Source organism: Haplochromis burtoni, unplaced genomic scaffold, assembly GCF_018398535.1.
Source record: "Haplochromis burtoni strain Fernald_Lab_line unplaced genomic scaffold, NCSU_Asbu1 Contig_279, whole genome shotgun sequence".
NCBI lineage: Eukaryota > Metazoa > Chordata > Actinopteri > Cichliformes > Cichlidae > Haplochromis > Haplochromis burtoni.
The window spans coordinates 659,743-678,934 of record NW_024582640.1 but is presented as its reverse complement, the minus strand read 5'-3'; the positions used below and the strand labels follow the sequence as shown (position 1 = coordinate 678,934).

Below are 19,192 nucleotides of genomic sequence, written 5' to 3'. Positions count from 1 at the left end.
TAAAATTGAGCAACTTTGAGGGGCTTTCTTGAAGGGGCGACACTATCATTGGCCAGCAGGTGTCAGTGTAGACCCAGTGCACTTATAGAGGAGGGCTGGATTCACACTTTGAGGTACTTTGTACTTGGTGACAGTGGGGCAAACGAACTCCCTTCTGTCAAAGGCCTCGTCTGGTTAAGGAGAGAGCAGAAGGTGAGCAGTAAGAAAAACAGCACACAGTAATAACGAGAGGTTGGTTGCGCAAGTGAGATGTTCAAGTCCAGAGCTAGAGAGAGAGACAGAGAGAAGGCTCTGAGGACAAAACGCAAAATATGGGTGAGAGAAACGATCCAAATTTAACAGCATGCATGAGACTCAGTGTTAACCAAACAGGATGTTTACCAGAACTGGCTGAAATACTCTCATTTTCTCAAATGTTTTCATCCCCAAGATCTGAGTCTACAATTAACACGGGCTCATCAAAACTGGACAAAAAATGTCACTCGGTCTGATGAGTCTCAAGTTCTCCTGAAACATTTGGTTGGTAGGGTGAGAATTTGTGATAAATGACATGAAAGCATGGATCCATCCTGCCTTGTAGTGAAACTCAAGCTGGTCGTGGTGTAACGGCGTGGGGGATATTTGCTTGGCACATTCTGTGTCCCTTAGTACCAACTGAGCACCGTTTAAACACCACAGTCTACCTGAGTACTGTTGTTGATCATGTCCGTTCCTTCATGACTACAGTGTACCATCTTCTGATGGCTACAATAATGCACCAGGCCAAAAAGCTTGAATCGTCTCAAACTGGTTTCTTGAACATGACAGTGACTGTACTCAAATTGAGTCACCAGATTTCAGTCTAATAGAGCACCTCCGAATAGTGGTGTAACGCGAGATTTGAATCACAGATAGGCAGTCGACGATTCTGCACCAATTGTGTGATGTTATCTTCTCAACTCTGCGCTAACAAAATGTACTTGATATAGTGGCCAGTTGGTATTTATATATTTTAAAACAGTGACCAGTGACTTTTTGAACATTTTAGCAGATAAAAATACGTGAGATTACAGGATATATATCACACAGGAAATGCATTAAAAGTAGATTCTGTGTGATATCGTGTCAGTTATTTGAGTCTTCAACAGCTGTAATGTCTGCAAAAATGAAAGCAATGCTGTGTGAATGCTTGTAGATGTCAGTGATAGCGTCTGGCCTTTTTCCTGTAACTCAAATGATACTGTGGTAGTCTATACTGACTTTATATACTGGCAGTGTATCAATCTAAAAATGACTATCTTCATTTAGTTACAGACTGGTGACTTTATGTGTCTGAACAGCTTGGGCCTCTTTAGAAACTGGTGTCTGGTTTGACACTTGGCTATAGTCTACTTCAATCTTGTGAAGACTTTAGGTTGATTCTGAGGTTTGTGACTTCCTACTTCACAGTACTTATACATCCATGAGGCTAGTGCTGTCAAAGTGTCATCTAGTAACACAGCACGACAGAGACCACATCAGACCTGCTGCAGACAAAACAGAAACAAAACGAACCGGTAAGAATTTTGTTGTTGCATTTTGTGAATCCATTGTCCAGTTTCACTTTCAAAGAGCAGGTTTTGATGACTCAGATCCATATTCACTGGAATCATGAAATGTACTGGAAATGGGTAATATCTTGCCAGTTTAATATGAGCATGAATGATGTGGCTTGTAATATATCTTTCAGATAAAGACTTACTTTAATAAAAGCTGCAAAACTACTTTTGATAGAATTTTTAGAAGATTTTGGCACAGTTTCCATCAGCAGCAACACAGTAACCAAATAAATCAATGAATGACAAAATATATATAATCCAAATTGTTCATGCCAGTCCTCCTTCCTAATTTAGTGCTTTTAGGTGTTATAGCTGTCTTTGTTGTGATGTAATAATGTTAGCCGTTGAGTTAATTAATGTCATATTTAATTCATTGTATATGCGTGTGCTACATCATTAGGTCATGTTATACATCTGCAGTTGAAGTTGTGTATAGAGGATGTGGGAAACAAGAGCAATAAGTGTGAAGGACAAAGAGATGCAGAGATACTGCCAACAAAATTATTCAGCTTTCAGCTATCAAGCTGCTTTCAAATAATGCTGTTTTGTTCTGCAGTGTCACTCTAAAAATGCATGCTGGAGGTGCAGAATAAAAGCGTTGTTCTTCTTCTTCTTCTTCTTCTTTTTTTTTTTTTTTTTTGGGGGGGGGGGGGAGGCAGTAGTGTTGGTGACCACTAACTGTGAAAACTCACACAGACGGGCTGACCAGAATGACAAACAAAAGAAAGAGAAGAAAAGAAAAGAATAGAAAAGGCAGCAATAAGAGCAGCCAGTTTGGCAAAGACAAACAGAAACGCTGTTGACAGAACCATAATTAACATGACTATTTACATCACTGTTTACAAGTTTATACCAATGTGGTTTCTTAAAATAGGACTTTATGGCAAGCCTGGAAGTTTCCCACACAAATGTACATGTGTGTGTAGTGTATCTGTATGCAACTGCTGACATTTCTTCTTTTCTTGTTTTTATGATATTATTGTAGAGTATCTACCTTAAAATGTAAAGTGCTTTGAGGTGACTGGTGTTGAATTAAACTCACTTGAATTGAAATGGATTGAATTATAGTTTATATCACCAGATGCCCTGGTTACAAGTGTTTGGCCTAATTCATACTTTAAATCCAGAGTTTTTGTGCAGCTATTTTCCTGCCCTCATAATTTGAGCCCTTTTTTTCTCCACGTTGACATATGCACTGTTGCGTCTTGTGAGTTTACATAAATGTATGACGACTGCCGCAGTGTGTAACAGTCTTCTGTATGAGTGAGAGTAGCTGTGCCCTGTAAACTCTAATGATGTGGATTCTGCTTTTTTAGCCTGTAATTTCACTCTTTTGCGACTGAGTGTGTTTATCTCTTTTTCCCTCCTTTCATCACTGTGTTCTCCAGTCAGACAGGCTTTATCGCAGGTGGGTATCAAATGTAATAGTGCATTATAGACCAAATATGGTGCGTGTGAACTGTTGTCTGTTTTATCTTCTGGACTCTGATAGGGACTAAATGCCTTCATTGTTTTTGTTTGTCCCTGTTGTTGTACCTCGTTCCCTACTAGTCTCCACTTGCCCCATTACTATGGGCAGAAACTCCTCTTGGTCCTTTGTCAGAGCATCTGTGATTCTCCCCTAATGTACTCTCAGTTTTCCCCGGATTTCTCTGATTCCTGATGCCTGGATTACGAAGCTAACTTCAGGATAAACACTGGGTTTGCTGAACTACAGAAGTGATTCACTTCTTAAAGGAACATATCACCATGGTAACTTGTGCCGTGAAGCAGATTAGATATCAACAGGTATGAAATCAATACTTCAGAAAATAGCGTCGCCATTCCTGGTTCTTTACTTTTTTTGTTTGTTTGCTTTCTGTGGTCAGTGAAAGAACTTTACAGCAGTGTTATTATTCTAAACATTATTCTCTGCAGACACTGCAGTTTAATTTTTACTCTCAAACCCTTAAACTGCACCGAGTTTGCAGCTCAGAGAAGAACAGGGAGCAGCTGATGTTTCAAAGTTTAGTTTAAAAACGCCACATTTTTTTGTTCAGCATTATTAAAGTGCATTACTGATTCTCTGCTGGGTCAACGCGTTTCATAGGTGCAAGTTGTTAAAGCGAACGTACTAAAACCACTGACTGAAGCGCAAACTATGCATCACATTCTTACAGGAATTACACACATTCAGTTGGTGATGCAGAAAGTGTGCAAATGTTGCACGCTTGATTCTAATCTGCTGATAGGTCTCTTTTACACTACTAGAACTGCAAAAACTAGAACATAGAGCACACTCTTAGACTACCTGTTCAGTCAGGGGAATAACTTCACTTGATCTGCAGACAGACTGCAGCAGCTCTTTGACCATGGTGCATGGGAGTAAGCTTTAATGCATAAGTTTAAAGTTTCTAGGTTTTATATACAGTTTTTTTTCCTTAGAAAAGTTCAATTTTTTGTCTCCTTCTTTTATGTTGATAACCATTTTATCAGCATCTGATAGAATCTCTCGAGTAGGTGATGCTCATAGAGAGTCGTGTGACCAGTGAACCGGTCAGATGATACCAAAACCATGCCTACTTCCTGTGAACATGCAGGGGAAACCCTGGTTTAATTTAGCAAGTTTGTAACCAGCTTCGTATGACTGCTAATCCTGACTGTCAGCGGTCTGACGGACAGATGGCCTGAGTATGCTCAACTCGCCTCGTAGTGCAGGGCCCTGCAGTTCGAGCTTACTCTCTTCACCTTCACCTTAAGCTGAAAGCGCCCATGTAAACACAGGCACAGTTACAACCCCTTAGATTGCAGTCTTGTGTACACTTTTTTGTTGTTGTTGTTTTGTTTTGTTTTGTTAAAAACACTGTCTGTGATTGACACAGGAAACTGACTTAAGGGTGTAACAGCTGTTGAAAAAACTAAACGAGGAACAAGGTACTTTAGAAAGTTTAACTTGTTTGGTGTCATACTATCAGAAACGAATATTCTGAGACTGGTCTGGCTCCTGTGTACTTATCTGACTTGCTGAAGCCACATGTTCCTCCTCGCTCGCTCCGTTCAGCTGAGCAGCTGCTGCTGTCGGTCCCTAAGTCGCGGCTGAAATGCAGAGGAGACCGTGCCTTTTCAATTGCGGCTCCGATGCTCTGGAATAACCTTCCCCTCCAAATTAGACAAGCGTCATCAGTGCAGGTCTTTAAGTCCAGATTGAAAACCTATTTTTATTCCCTGGCTTTTAACTCTGTAGGAAACTGACACCTTCTTATTTATTTTATTGTTTGTAATGATTTTATGGTATTTTTAATTTGGTTGTTGTTTTGATCAGTGTTGTTCAGCACTTTGGTCTGCCTGGTGTGTTCTTAAAGTGCTATACAAATAAACGATGATGATGATGATGATGATGATGAGACACAACAACCTGTAGTCTCCTAATTACCCACTGTGGAGAAGCTGACAGCAATCTATGTTGACATATATTCCACTTCTTTCTTTTTTTTTTGCTGGGGGGGAGGGGGTGATTGTGAAATTATTTCAATTGCCCTTCATTCTGTCTATTGAACCATTTACTCACTATTAGGCCAACCATAAGCCAAATCATACTGCTAAGCCTAGATCAGGGATGTCAAACATAAGGCCCAGGGGCCAGAATCGGCACAGCAGAGAGACCCAATCTAGCCCGCTGGACAGCTTTGGAAAATATGATGGAAGGCATACAGTTTTGGCATGTTAAATAAATGTATTATTTATTTATAGCTTTTCAGCTTATTAAACTCCCCAAAGCCAGTTACACTACACTAAAGTAGTTAAGTATGTCAAGGCTGCGGCAGCAGTTGTGTGATGTGTGGGAAAGTGGACTCAAATGCAGGCACTTACTAAGATGCAAGTGAGGTTTATTGTAAATAACAGAACACAAGGCAGGGATGGCAAAAACAAAACTAAAGAAAACCTGAACTGGGAAAAACTATTGCATTTTTTAAATCTTATATTAACATATGCCAGGGATTAAATGTGTAGTTAAATGTCCTTACACTGAAATTATTCCAAAGGTTCTTCAGTTATCTGCGTGCTGGGCGGAGACAAACAAACAAACAAACAACAAATGCAACTCAGTCCTACAGCAAAGTGTGAAATAGGCGCTCCTGTCCACTGTGTTCATCATGCTTTTCTCCTTCCTAGTGTAAAATGGGCACACATGTAGAAGCTGCATCACCAGCAGGAGGAGACTTTTAAAGCCGCGAAGTCACTAGTGAGAGGCAAACGTGAAATGGACACAGTGGACCGGCGTGTCTATTACATGATACTGGGTTGAAAAACGTGTCTTTTTCTTTCGGCACATTTGTGCTACAATCAACTGACTGTAGTTCATATGCATGGAGAGGGACAATGGTGGAGGTGTATACAACTTCTGAGAAGTGGAGATAGGAATACTCCAATGGCCCAAAACAACAAGGTAAATTGGTCAAGTGCAAAGTTTAGGACAGAAGTAAGTACAAATGATTAACATGACATCAACTCTTTGCAAGCATCTCCACAAATAGCATGCTAACACAATGTGAAGAACCCAGACTGATGTTAAACCTGATTGTGCAGTCAGTCTCGCAGCCAAGGTTTCTTCCTGTGTGGTTTTACAGTATAATCACTGTGGCAATCACTTTGAAGTCTCTTTGAACCAGTTTTCAGTGTTGTCCACTTCGTGTTAATAATTAAACACTAAAAGAATGATGACTTCTACTCACGTGTGGCAAAAGATTTATACTGTTAACTGGTAATTGGCAGCGGAGTTTAAGTAATAATTTAGTTTCTCTGTGGGGGTACTCAAGTACTGTTCAGCATTACAGCATTAAGAAATGTAACAAGTAACAAACCCAATATTGACCAGTTTCTGGGCAATGTCTTTGTAAGCCACTTGAAATGTACAGTACCTATGGAATCATCCCTAACTCCCTAACTGTGTGCACATAACAGAAAACGTATTAAAGAACTCATTTTCCTTAACAAAAGTATAGAATTTTTTCCCATTTCAAATAACTACTTCAGCAACTATCAAATATAACACAGTTTGAGAGGCATAAAATGGTATTTTTGCACCAACAATGTGATTCCTAATGAGTCATTAGTCAAAAAATGGCATATCTCAGGATGGTGTGCAGTGTGTCCTTAAAGAAAACTGGGGCAAATTGATAAGTGAACGACAAAAGCAGTGGCAGACCAAGATAAAAAGGATCTGCAGCAGATGAAAAGTATCTCCAAGTCATGATCAGAAAATGGTCTCAGCGGTTGTGTATTTTGGCATATATCAGCTCCATCCTGAAGAATGCTTTTTTTCACAAGTACTGGACTGAAAAGAAGTGACAACATGTCCTATAAAGTGATAAATCCAAATTTGAAATCATCATCAGCACACAGCAGCTTGCCCAACCTCAGCATTACCGAAGCAGTTTGAAATTATAACAGACAATGGAATAAAAACCAATCAACATCCAAAGAAAAGCTTTGATTGTCCCCCAGGAACCCTGGAGAACTGTTGAAGTTGAAGACTACTCAAAGAAATGACAAGAAAGCTTACCTAAGAGAGTTCAGACTGAAAAATAAGGATACCAAATAAAATAAATGTACCAGATCTGTATTTCCAATTTTACTAGAAAACAAGAAAGAAATAAGGGGTGGTTCAACACTTTCATACAGTGGCTGTAGCTCAGGAGGTAGAGCAGGTTGTCTACTGATCGGAAAGTTGATGGTTGGTGGCTCACCCTAGTTTGCATGCAAAATATCCTTGTGGCAGGATATCTCTGATGCATCCATCGGAGTATGAATGGTAGTTAGAAAGCACTTCAAAGCATAGAATGTGTGTGAATCTGGCATGTTGAATATAGCGTAGAAATATACGAATCTATACGAATTTACTGTAGCTATACTAGAGTTGGATGTCTCGAGACCGGTCTTGGTCTCGAGACCACTTTTACGTGGTCTTGGTCTCGTCTTGGTCTCGACTGACTTTTGTCTTGGTCTCGGTCTTGGTCTCGACGGACTTTTGTCTTGGTCTTGTCTTGGTCTCGACGGACTTTTGTCTTGGTCTCGGTCTTGGTCTCGCTGTTTCGGTCTTGCGTTCTCAAATCGACATAGTGTTCGGGAGATTTGGAGTCAACCATCAGCGGAGTGGGGGGGGGTGGCTTACTGGGCTTAAGCCCAAAAACAACACACGAAGCACAGAGCGCACCGTCGTAAATTCCCCCTAATTTTGGTATGATCCGAGCTCAGGCACTAGGCGACTGAGCGCAGCACCCATGTGAGCGAGGGGGGAGAAGCTGCTGCCTGCGAATTTGCTGCAGACAGAGGAGAGCTTAAGTTTGACCAGGTACCAAAGCAAATCATTCGTACTGAACTAATAATGTAAATATGACGGTGTATCACAAAAGATTGATATCAAACTGATCACTTGGTTGCGTTACTTGCTCTTCGAGTGAATCAACAAATGGATAAATAAAAAGCCGAACAGCAATGCTGATTCTTAGCTTACATTTCATATTTTCAGTTGTTACCCTCCACGGCTAAACAAACTCTCTAAATCGGTTTCAGTTGTGTACTGATGAACACAACAATGGACATAAGGAGCTTCTTTCAAAGAAAAAACTCAGGTAGATGTTATTTTATATATTATGCTTTGGATGTTGTTCAGTATATCTATGCAAAACAAGAGGAATTTCAATACACAGCAGTATATTCACAGTTGAAACCAGATATTTACATACACTTTATGGAGAAAACATAAAAACTTTTTTTTACTGTTAAACATCAATTTAGAGTAAACTTTTGTTTTAGATAAATAAATGTTGAAATATCTTTTGAATTAGTTAAATGTCAGAATAAAAAGAGGGAGCTGTCTATTTTAATCACTTTCATCAAATTTAGGAGTACATATACACTAAGTTTATTGTTAATTAATAAGAAAACTCCAGACGATTCCATTCTGAGCTAAAGAAGCTTCTGATAGGTTAGTAGAGTCCATGTGATTTGATGTTACAATTAAAAAAGTGTTTGTGTTTTTATCTGAAGAGTACATAAATATCTGGTTTCAACTGTATATTTGATGATGTTGGTGTTTGGCTTGATTGTCAGCACAAAGAGGGAGAGAGAGGAGCAGAGATGGAACAAGAGCAGGTGAGACACACATGTTAGTCAAATGGTTGTTTGCCAAAACTCATCAGAACATGTATCTAGTACCTAGTGTTTCTTTTTAGATACCATTTGTTACTTTTCAAATTCTATATTTATTAAGTTATGCAGGCTTGTTTGCACAACAAGGCTAAATAATTATATAAACTTTTCTCAATCTAAATATTGTACTTTGGTAGAATTAAAAAATAAGTGTAGTGCAGGTCTATGATGATTTTTAGTGCTACTATCATCTAGTTCTGATTCTGGTTCTGTCTTGGTTACTGTTGTAGTCCTGTTTTAATTCCAGATCAGTTTTGGGTCTGGTTGAATTGGGGTTTAGTCCCTGTGTCTTGATACAGGCCCGACTTTGTTCTGCCTTGCTGCTTAATTAAAAAACTAGTTTAAGGTGTCCTGAATATGTATATAGAATAGCATCTGGCTGCAGTTTAAAGACTTTTTTTGTCTCGGTCTTGGTCTTGGTCTTGGTCTCGTCTCGACTCGGTCTCGGTCTTGGTCTCGTCTCAACTTGGTCTTGGTCTTGGTCTTGTCTTGGTCTCGATACCCTCTGGTCTTGGTCTTGTCTTGGTCTCGATACCCTCTGGTCTTGGTCTTGTCTTGGTCTCGATACCCTCTTGGTCTTGGTCTTGTCTTGGTCTCGGATTAGGCGGTCTTGACTACAAGTCTAAGCTATACTAAATAGACCAGTAGCCATATACTATTACTGAACAAGAACAGACAAATCAGATTTGTGCTGAGCCATTCCTCGTAAAGTAACCACATTTAAACAATAACAACAAAATGTTTTCTTAAAAAAAAAAAAAAATTAGATATGACTTTTCTCTTTCATAACAGATTCCACTAACTGAACTGTTTGATTTTACATGTTATCATCTCTTTCTCTTTCAGCTGTGAAGCACGTCATCTGAACTGCAACCACCCGACACGACGACAAGAAATCTGTCATCCAAGATGACTGAAAATAGCAACCATAATGTATCCAGCCACCCTGTAGGGTCCCACTCTTTGAATGTTTTTACCATTACCCTCCATGGCATTTTCTCTACAATTGGCATCGTGGAAAACCTCCTCATCGTTGCAGTGGTGGGCTTCCATGTCCGTCGCTCCATCATTAGCATCTGGATCCTGAACCTCGCAGTCTCTGACCTGCTAGCCACTTCTTCACTGCCCTTCTTCACCCTGTACATGGCCCGGGGCAAAACCTGGACACTGGGGACAACTTTCTGCCGCATCCATTCCTCCATCTTTTTTCTCAACATGTTCGTCAGTGGCTTCCTACTGGCGGCCATTTCTCTGGACCGCTGCTTGGTGGTGCTGAAACCTGTCTGGGCCCAAAACCACAGAAACATCCAACTAGTTAAGAAGATATGTGGGGTAATCTGGGCCATGGCTCTGATCTGCACTATCCCCTTCTTCCTGTTTCGTGACGTCATCCCTGTAGAACATGGCCGGAATCTCTGTTACTATGATTATGCTCGATTCCTGCCTGAACCAAAGAATCAGACAAATAATAAACCTATAATTAAACAACGGAAAGAAGGACTGGCAATAATGAAGCTGTTTTTTGCCTTCTTAATCCCTTTGGTCATCATCATAGTGAGCTATGCTGTTGTACACTCCATAATAGCAAACAGATGTAACCGTCGCCCTTTCCGTTTTGTTCGGCTTGTAGTGTCTGTGGTGGTGAGCTTTGTACTCTGCTGGGCACCCTACCACATATTCATCGTCATGGAAGTGATGGCTCCAAACTCTCGCTCTGTTCAGAATTTTATAAGACAGGCCCTCCCAGTTGCAGCGACGATTGGCTTCCTCAACAGCGTCCTCAATCCTGTTCTGTATGTGTTCAGCTGCCCTGACCTGTGCAATAAGATCCGACATTCTCTCGGTGCAGTGATGGAGTCTGTTCTGGCTGAGGATCTTGCAGAGTTCGCCCGGCGCCGCAGCACAGCTCGGAGCTCTATCGGCAACTCTGAGATAATGACGAGAAAGAAGCATTCCCTTGCAACTCAGGAAGAAAGTATGAGTACTTCAGTTTAGAAGTAAAACATACCATCTCTTCTTTAGTAAGTGCAAAGAAGGTTTTATTTACCTCAACTGCACATAAAAAAGTTCCCTGTTGTCTAACACATATCACTCAGGCAATACTTTTTCACAAGAAGCTTACCTGTTTTGCTATAGCATTGTATTCTCCATCCATCAATCAAGTTATTAGTGCCCCATCTAGGATTAAGAATATGTTTTAGTATAAATTAACATCATCGGGAGTTCATGTTTGGAACATGTGGATAGACTAAAATCCAACCTTAATCCTGACACTGGATGGAGCACTTGTGACCTGATGGATATTATGAGGTTTCTGTTGTTTTCATATGCTTCATATGCTTCTTTGTTTGTTTTTTTTTGGTTTTTGTTTTGTTTTTTTTGCCTGTCTCGTTTGGCTCTTTTGCCATCAGAATTGTTGTCTAAAGGCAAAGAAAGATGCCCAACGGATTTACTTTACCAAATTGACCATCCCAGCCTTGCCGTAATGGTCCATTTGACTCACCTTTTATTGTTTATTTTATTTTCACTTACTGAATACGGGACAGACTTGACTGGGGGAAAGAAGGGGAGAAAGAAAGAGGGAAAGAGAAACAGCTGAGAAGAGGGACGGGGGAGAAGGGCAAAAGACAAAAACCAACAGAATGAGCAGAAAAAAAATGCATATATCAATCACCTGGATCACCTGCTGAGAAAGAAAAAAGAAAACAAGCAGAAGAGAACAAGAGTAATAGAATAAACAACATCACAATGATATATGGGAATATGACAGTAAATACTAAATATTAAACATTATTGTGCAGCACATAAGATCAACAGAACACAGTGTGCTTTGAGGTAGGAGCCAAAAAGGGTGTAGTTTGTGGGTGTGATCACCCGTGTGTACACCTGTGAGCATGGACGCGCTTGTTTGTTTTTTTTAAAAGGTTCCTTCATGTAATGATCTGCTAGAGGGTGTGGGGGGGCCACAGCCCCGTCCTCCAGGGCATGAAGCAGGTATGGAGGAGATCAAAACTCCAGACATCCAGAGGCCCCCAGAACACAAGAGACCAAGGAAGACCAACAGAGGGGCAGCCGCGCCACTGTCCCAGAAAGAGCTGAGGAGAGTCCCAGATGAGGGCTCACTCAGCAGCCGCGGAGCAGAAGCCAGGGGGAGTTGCAGTGACGCGCCCGTGAGCTCCGCCGGCAGCCAGCCGTGCCTGAGTGACCGAGCCCCAGGCCGAGAGGCCGGGGGCACCCCACCTCCGAAGTGGCCCGAGCGAGCCCCAGGCTCCAGGCCCCGATAAGCGGCCGCCAAGGAGTGAGCCGGTGTGTACCCGGACGCCCACCCCCAGACACAAAGAACCACCAACGCACCGATGTCTGAGGGCGTCCGCCACTGGCAGGGTTTCATATGCTTCTTCATGTATTTAGACAATGACAGCAGACATTTCTCTTCAAAATAATTAAATTTTAGAAATGGCCTTTCTTTTTCATAACACAAAGAGCAAAGTTCACTCCATGTCCTTTTACAAACTTTCTTTGCTTCTTAATGGTATCTTTTCAGATTAAAGACATCCAGTAATTGGTCTAATCTGCTGCAGACGTTTAATCTAAAACTTTTGCATATTCTTAGTGAAATTATGTGTGGGGATGGGTGTTTCAGTAAAAATATCTATCAGTGCTTCCTTGTGCTTGACATAGAGATATTGCATAAAAATAGAGAAAGATAGCTTTATCATTTAATTTTAGCTTTTCAGTACAAAGTCCTAGACTCATTTGTATTCCTTATATTTAGCGAATTATATGTGATGTAATGTCTGTACTCTAGCAAGAAAAAACAGTTTAGTTAGCATTATTATACAGTCATGTGCAGTATGTCACTAAATTTGCAAAAACTTCCCCATTCTATGTACCTCTCTTGTTTTGAGGGTGTTTGATGAAAATTTTTTTTGCTTTGTATATAACCGAGCCTTAGACTTTTTAAGAAATGTGTAATGTGTTTCTCACTAGATGTTATCAGCAGCTGTAAGTGCCTACACCAGCATTTTTTTTTCAGATGCAAAACATTCGGTTTCCTTTTATGATGAAATTGCTCAAGCTGTTTATGAGAAAAAGTGTATTGCACGTTTTCTTTAGCGCTCACTCATATGCTGTCAATACCTTTTAGCAGTAAAATGACATTTTAGAAAATGAATAAAAGAAAAGAAAAGCATTCCTGGCACCTTCGTATGACTAGTTGCTTACCGTTATATAACCACAATCTTGTGTTTCCATAGTGATTCACACCTTCTCTATTTTTAAAATTACTGACAGCACACGTGTGATTAAATGCAGTTTTTAATGATCGTAAACTGAGCAGCAGAAAACAATCGCTTCATAAACTCACAGTAGTTATGGATGTGCGGTTTTGACAAATATGAAACTGAATTTCCATATTTCAGCTGAGTTACATGTAAGCTGAAGTCACCGTTTGCGCAAAAATATATTTTTTCTCTCCTACCTTTAAGCAGTATCTAGATGAGGAACTGTGAATGCCCAAATAATTCTTTAGATGAAAAGGTGGAAACACTGCGAGGCATAAACTCCACATATGTCTTCCCACTGGGTGGTGCAATTGCTTTGATTGTGGTCAAGTCCAAACTATATTGCTAGAAGGTTACTCTGTCTATTTTCACTCACCCTCTTGGTGTCTGGGTGAGCTCTGGTACTAAGAGTCATGCTTTTGCTTGGGTTTTGCCCTCTTCCCAAACAGGGCAGGGACCTTTGCAGCTCTAGCCGAGCATCAGGGCAGAGGAAGATGTAGAAGAGGGGATCCAGCAAAGTGTTCAGACTGGTCAAACCATAGCACAGACGATAAATGAGGAAAAGTGAATGCTCCAGTTCACATGGATCATCAGTCAGCAGCAAGGATACAAACCTGTATCCACCTACCAGGTGGTAGGGTCCAAAGACAACAATGAAGTTGACAGTAATCACGACCAGAATTCCTACGATTTTGTGCCGTTCATGGGCGGAGAGGGATGGAGATTGCCTGAGTGTCACCCCAATGTGGGCTGAGGTGTAGCTGAGGGAGGAAACAGATTTGGAGATCAGAAACCAGCCTTTAATCTAATATACAAAACGTTCCAAAAGAACAGGGAAATATCTGATTTATCTAGAAAACATTAAGTCAGAAACATATGTGCACATGTAGATTTTGGTATTAACTCACCCCAGGATGGCACATGGCAACAAGAAGCCTAGAACCACAGTGGCAATCTTAAATTGAGCATATCGGGGGCTGACGGGGTACTGCTCCAAGCACAGCAGTCTGTCAGAGTTGAACACAGATGGCAGCAGCCCACTCAGACAGAACAGGAAGGTTAGGATCCACACCGCTACACCTGACACTGCTGCTACTCTGACTGTTCGCACCCTGCGGCTGCTGAATGGGTAAACAATAGCCAGGCAGCGGTCTGTAGCTATCAGACACAGGAACATGACACTTGCATAGACGTTCACGTAAAACACGTAGCCAACTAGCTCACAGGTTAGCTGGCCATAGGGCCACTGGTGTGGACCCTGGAGGTAAAGAATCCATAAGGGCAGTGTGAGCAGTTGGAGGAAGTCTGACAGCAGCAGGTTGAGGATGTAGACCAGCTGACAGCCTCCGCCACCTGAGCGCCCCAGGTGGTACAATCCCCAAAGAGACAGCAGGTTGCTGGGGAGACCCAGAGTGAAGATGAGGCCATAAATACAGGTCAGTCCAAATATGTCCGTGTCCAAGGGGAGGTTGCAGGTATCGTTGGACATGTCTCTGAGGGTAAAACACGTCACATGGGAAACTTGAGGTGATCTCAATCAGACATTGATTCACACTCACAGAACGGTGAGTTAATGTAGGAAAGCCCATCCATTCACTCAAGGCAGAGAGGAAGAAAGGAAGACTCTGTTCTCAGGTGCATTCTTCCTAATCACACTTGTCCACTCTGCAAGATTCATAAAGCCACTCTGCTGTGGAAAAAATCACCCTCATTTTTGAAGCTGTCACTCAACCAGGCTTCAGAGCATCCCAGATCCATTGGTGGAAATGAAAACCTGCAAAACAGATGCCATGAGTTTTTAAGTGCATGAAGACTGAACCCATAAAAAAGCTTAAATCCTTTGTACTCACCCCTCAGAGCTTTGAGACTGACTTTATTCCACAAATAGTGTGCAGCCCAGTCTGCAGCCGGGCGACCTGTGCTCAAGCAATGTTGGGAACACGTTGCCTCGACCCAGCCTTGTCTATTCTGTGATCGTTTCCTCCACAGGAAACCCACTTCTTCAGCTTTAAAGGCAACATCCTGAGGCAGGAGAACGCCTTTCTGTCCCAGAACAAAAACAAGCTCCCACTTTTTCTGAGCCTCTGTCTTTCTTGCTTCTACAGCAGCCACAAAGATTAGGCATGGACAGGCACAGTGAGTGCAGGGATCGATGTGTCCGCTGATGGGAATTCCCAAAGAATTCTTTAGATTGTAGCTAGTCTCCAGCTACAATCCATCAATCATGTTAACCCATATGCTGTGATACCTCTAAACATGCTGTTAAACAACACCGAACGAACTATTAGGTATGTCGTGTGGAATTGTATTTATTAGCTACAGTTCTTTTTCATGCCTTAAAAGAGTTAAACTCTTCTCTCATCAAAGCACCACGTGTTGTGGTTTTAGATAAAGTTTAGGGTGGTTTTAGATCATTTATAACTGATCAGTTAAGGAAATTCTGGTTGAGGTTAGTGTTTATCTAAGTCTTCAGGAAATGAATGAAAGCCAACATATGTCCTCTAAAGACATGAAAATATAATTGTGTGTGTATGAGCTTACTTCTGCTATTGTGAGGGCCAGAACGTTTTAAACTAGAGATGATATCTAAGCTCTCATTTCTGTACTCACTTTTAAAGGGTTAATTAAGTGTTAAGACTTGATGTGATGTCTAAGACTGGAATTACTATAGGGCTGGAATAGAAATAGGAATAAAAAGTTAGAGTGAAGAGAAATGTTCTCACAAATATAGCCAAAACAGTAAGTGTGCGTAGGTTTGTGTATTCTGTGTAGATTAGAGAGAGAAGGTTGAAACCACAGCAAAAAAGGTGCAGATAGACAAACCTACCAAACCAAACACAATACTGTGGTCAAATTTATTGCAAGGTAAAAGAAGAATAAGCTTCTTCCCCAACTGATTTAATTAATAATTTGTAGTCAGTAAATGTTTTACACTTTGGCTCCGAGGAACTTTTTTCATACAGTGCAGACCGAAAAAAAAGAGTACACAATTGAAATTGTTTGACTGAAGAATGGGCGTATTGAAACAATAGGTATTACTTGGTATTTTTACCACATGGGTTCAGAGGGAGGGGAGCCTAATCACTCACTTTTGTTTCTTTTAAATGTCACAAAACTTTGATTCATCAGATAACACAAGTTTGTTATTTATAAATTAGAAAGTACATAGGTTCTCCAGAGCTCCAAATAAAGATCTTCATATTTCTTTGTACATGACTGGCCATAAAGACAGATGGGAGCCATGTACTGTACAGATTGTAAGTCAGAAGCAGTCACTCTAAATAGTCCTCCAGAAACCCTGGTAGGCTGTGTATTTCTGCCAATCAGAGCACTCAAAGCGCTTTTTGATACAATTTGTCACATTCACCTATTCACACACACACACACATGAACACACATAGTATGGTCTTGCTATCCTTGTGGGGACATCTCATTGACATAATGCTTTCCCTAGCTGCTTATCCTAACCCTAACCATCAAAAATGAATGCTTAACCCTAACCGTTACCCTAAACCTAACCATAACCCAATTGTAACCCTGACACTAAAACCACATTCTGAGTGTGAAAAATGCCTACAACCCCATGGGGACCTGGATTTTGGTCCCCACAAGGGCTGTTGATCCCCACCAGTATAGTAAATTTCAGATTTTGTTCCCCACCAAGATAGGAAGAACCAGAACACACACACACACACACACACACACACACACACACACACACACACACACACACACACACACACACACACACACACATATTAATATTGTGTTTTAATCTTTGGTTTTCAGGTATTTTTATCACGTATACACTTACACGCCACTGCATGCATTAGGGGAGATTGTTTGCTCAGTAGCTTGCCTGAGAATACTTGGACATTAGGGCCGGAGAAGAGAAGCCACTGATCTTCCAACTAACAGAGTATCTCTGGGCAAGATACTTATACCAGGTTGCTCCTGATGTGGTGATCAGCATGTGAATGTCAGATAGATCACTTAGTCATTGTATGAATGTGTCTGAATGGGTGAATGATGCGCGTTGTATAAATTGGTTTAAGTGGTGAAGTAGAGTACAAAATAACTACCGTAACTGTCGGGCTATAAGCCGCTACTTTTTGCACAAGCTTTGAACCCTGCGGCTTTTAGTCAGGTGCGGCTTTTCTATGGATTGTCCATGATTTTTGTCATATCGTAAGACGATTTGTTTTATTTGTTCCGCTGTTGTACGGCACTACGTTGCCTGGCAGAAGGGCATGTGATCAGACACACAGTATCGGGGTTCAAGAGTGGTATGCTGGTCACATGTCCATCCGCCAGGCAAAATATTAATAAAAGGGGTGTGTCTCCAAACAGCCATCTCTTTCCTGACAATTCCCTTTGTGCATATTCTCTTACATATGATAAGTCAACATTGAAACACCTGCAGCTTTTAGTCAGGTGCGGCTAATGTATGTACAAAACAGGATTTTCCCCTGATTTTAGCTTGTGCGGCTAATTTTCAGGTGCGCTTTGTAGTCCGGGAAATACGGTATATAAGAGCCAGTTTGTTTACAACTGCCACATGACTTTGCCTACATTAATCACTGACAGTCTGAATCACTGGGTTATTAGGACCCCAATACAAAGTTAAAAAAAAAACCACTTCTTTTAAGTCTAAGGGATTATAAATTAAATGATAAATTAAGCTAGTTACACATGCTAAAGGACAGATATGTGTAAAGACAAAATTACTGCAGTCTTAATTTTACAGGGAAACAAATCATTTTATTGAAATAGACTTTATTCCTATTTCAGGGAGCATAAAGAAATTATACTTTATACAATGTATCTTTTTATTTTTCCCTTGATTGGTGTTGGGAAGCATTCATGTAACAAAGTGTTTTGCAGGTTACCTCTGTGGTGGCCATCTTGTTTTCCCAGTAAAGAGGAGGCCTGCCTCAATTGCAGCTCTTTTATAGGCCAGTCTGTATTAAGAAGGCGTGTCTTTAGAGTATTTAAAGGGAGCAGGAAATGGATTGGGAGTCATTTTGAGAAGTTGCTGTCTGTATGTGCATGATTTTGGCAAGAGACAATAAAACAATTACTTTAATTAAGATTGAGTGAAGTCTGATGTTTCCCTCACCGCTCCTCGCGGTATAAGTACAGTAGAGGCCCATAAAGTGTTGCAGAACAGTTTAACAGCATATGTTGGAACATGTTCTGTTGGAACATGTTGGAACATGCTCTCAACCACCCAGGTTAGGAGGGAACTGAGGAGGATTAATGGCAAGAAGGCAGCGGGTAGACTTCCGCAGGCACAAGCATTCTCCACTGCAACCACTGAACATCCAGGGTATGGACATTGAGGCTGTGGACAGCTACAGGTACCTTGGTGTTCATCTGAACAACAGACTGGACTGGACTCATAACTCAGACGCCCTCTACAGGAAAGGGCAGAGCAGGCTGTACCTGCTGCGGAGACTCAGGTCGTTTGGAGTGGAGGGCCCACTCCTGAAGACCTTCTATGACTCTGTGGTGGCTTCTGCTATCTTTTATGGTGTGGTCTGCTGGGGCGGCAGCATCTCTGCTGGGGACAGGAAGAGACTGAACAGGGTGATCCGAAGGGCCAGCTCTGTTCTAGGATGCCCTCTGGACCCAGTGGAGGTGGTGAGTGACAGGAGAATGGCGGCTAAGCTGTCATCCCTGTTGGACAACATCTCCCACCCCATGCAGCAGACTGTGACAGCACTGAGCAGCTCCTTCAGTGGGAGACTGCGGCACCCACGGTGTGGGACGGAGAGATTTCGCAGGTCTTTCCTCCCCACTGCTGTCAGACTCCACAACAAAGACTTTAACTGAACAAACACACACATCCACACATGTGCAATAACACTAAGTGCAATAATCTTTTCTGGCATCGTTGTATTTTTACTCAGTTGTATATAGCATTCGTATTCTATTTTTATCTTATTGTATATTTTTATTCTATTTTATTCTACTGTATATAGTATATTATTTTATTCTATTCTGTACAGCTGTGTACTGTATTTATTCTTATTGTATTCTAATTTTTGCGTCATAACTTTTGCACTGTCCACTTCCTGCTGTGACAAAACAAATTTCCCACGTGTGGGACTAATAAAGGTTATCTTATCTTATCTTATC

The 19,192-nt window shown here is 41.2% G+C and overlaps 2 protein-coding genes across 6 annotated transcripts in view; one reads left to right on the top strand and one right to left on the bottom strand.

Annotated features, from left to right (window-relative positions):
- Positions 1-11,173, top strand: part of LOC102289745 (prostaglandin D2 receptor 2) — a 31,545-nt gene extending 20,372 nt beyond the window's left edge. For 3 of the 5 annotated variants that reach the window (XM_005940208.3, XM_005940210.3, XM_005940211.3), the window contains exon 2: positions 9,615-11,173. In XM_005940208.3, coding sequence (XP_005940270.1) covers positions 9,678-10,763 — 1,086 coding nt within the window. In that variant the 5' untranslated portion in view covers positions 9,615-9,677 and the 3' untranslated portion in view covers positions 10,764-11,173. Of the gene's footprint in view, positions 1-1,438; positions 1,536-2,276; positions 3,366-9,614 lie in introns of those variants that run through there. The other 2 variants (XM_005940212.3, XM_005940209.3) reach the window with 2 other exon arrangements.
- A 906-nt stretch (positions 11,174-12,079) lies between these two features.
- Positions 12,080-15,013, bottom strand: si:dkey-165a24.9 (probable G-protein coupled receptor 132). The gene is made up of 3 exons (XM_005940214.3): positions 14,902-15,013; positions 13,960-14,825; positions 12,080-13,812 (listed from the first exon to the last, which is right to left on the bottom strand). Exons 2-3 carry the CDS (start codon positions 14,538-14,540, stop codon positions 13,389-13,391), a joined length of 1,005 nt encoding a protein of 334 aa, XP_005940276.1. The 5' UTR covers positions 14,541-14,825; positions 14,902-15,013; the 3' UTR covers positions 12,080-13,388.
- Between the last annotated feature and the right edge of the window lie 4,179 nt (positions 15,014-19,192).

Excerpts from the sequence above, each read along its gene's own strand:
- si:dkey-165a24.9 (XM_005940214.3), bottom strand. The coding sequence starts at position 14,540 with ATGTCCAACGATACCTGCAACCTCCCCTTGGACACGGACATATTTGGA. Across the intron at positions 13,813-13,959 it reads TTGCCATGTGCCATCCTGGG|CTACACCTCAGCCCACATTG; the intron begins GTGAGTTAATAC and ends TTCCTCCCTCAG.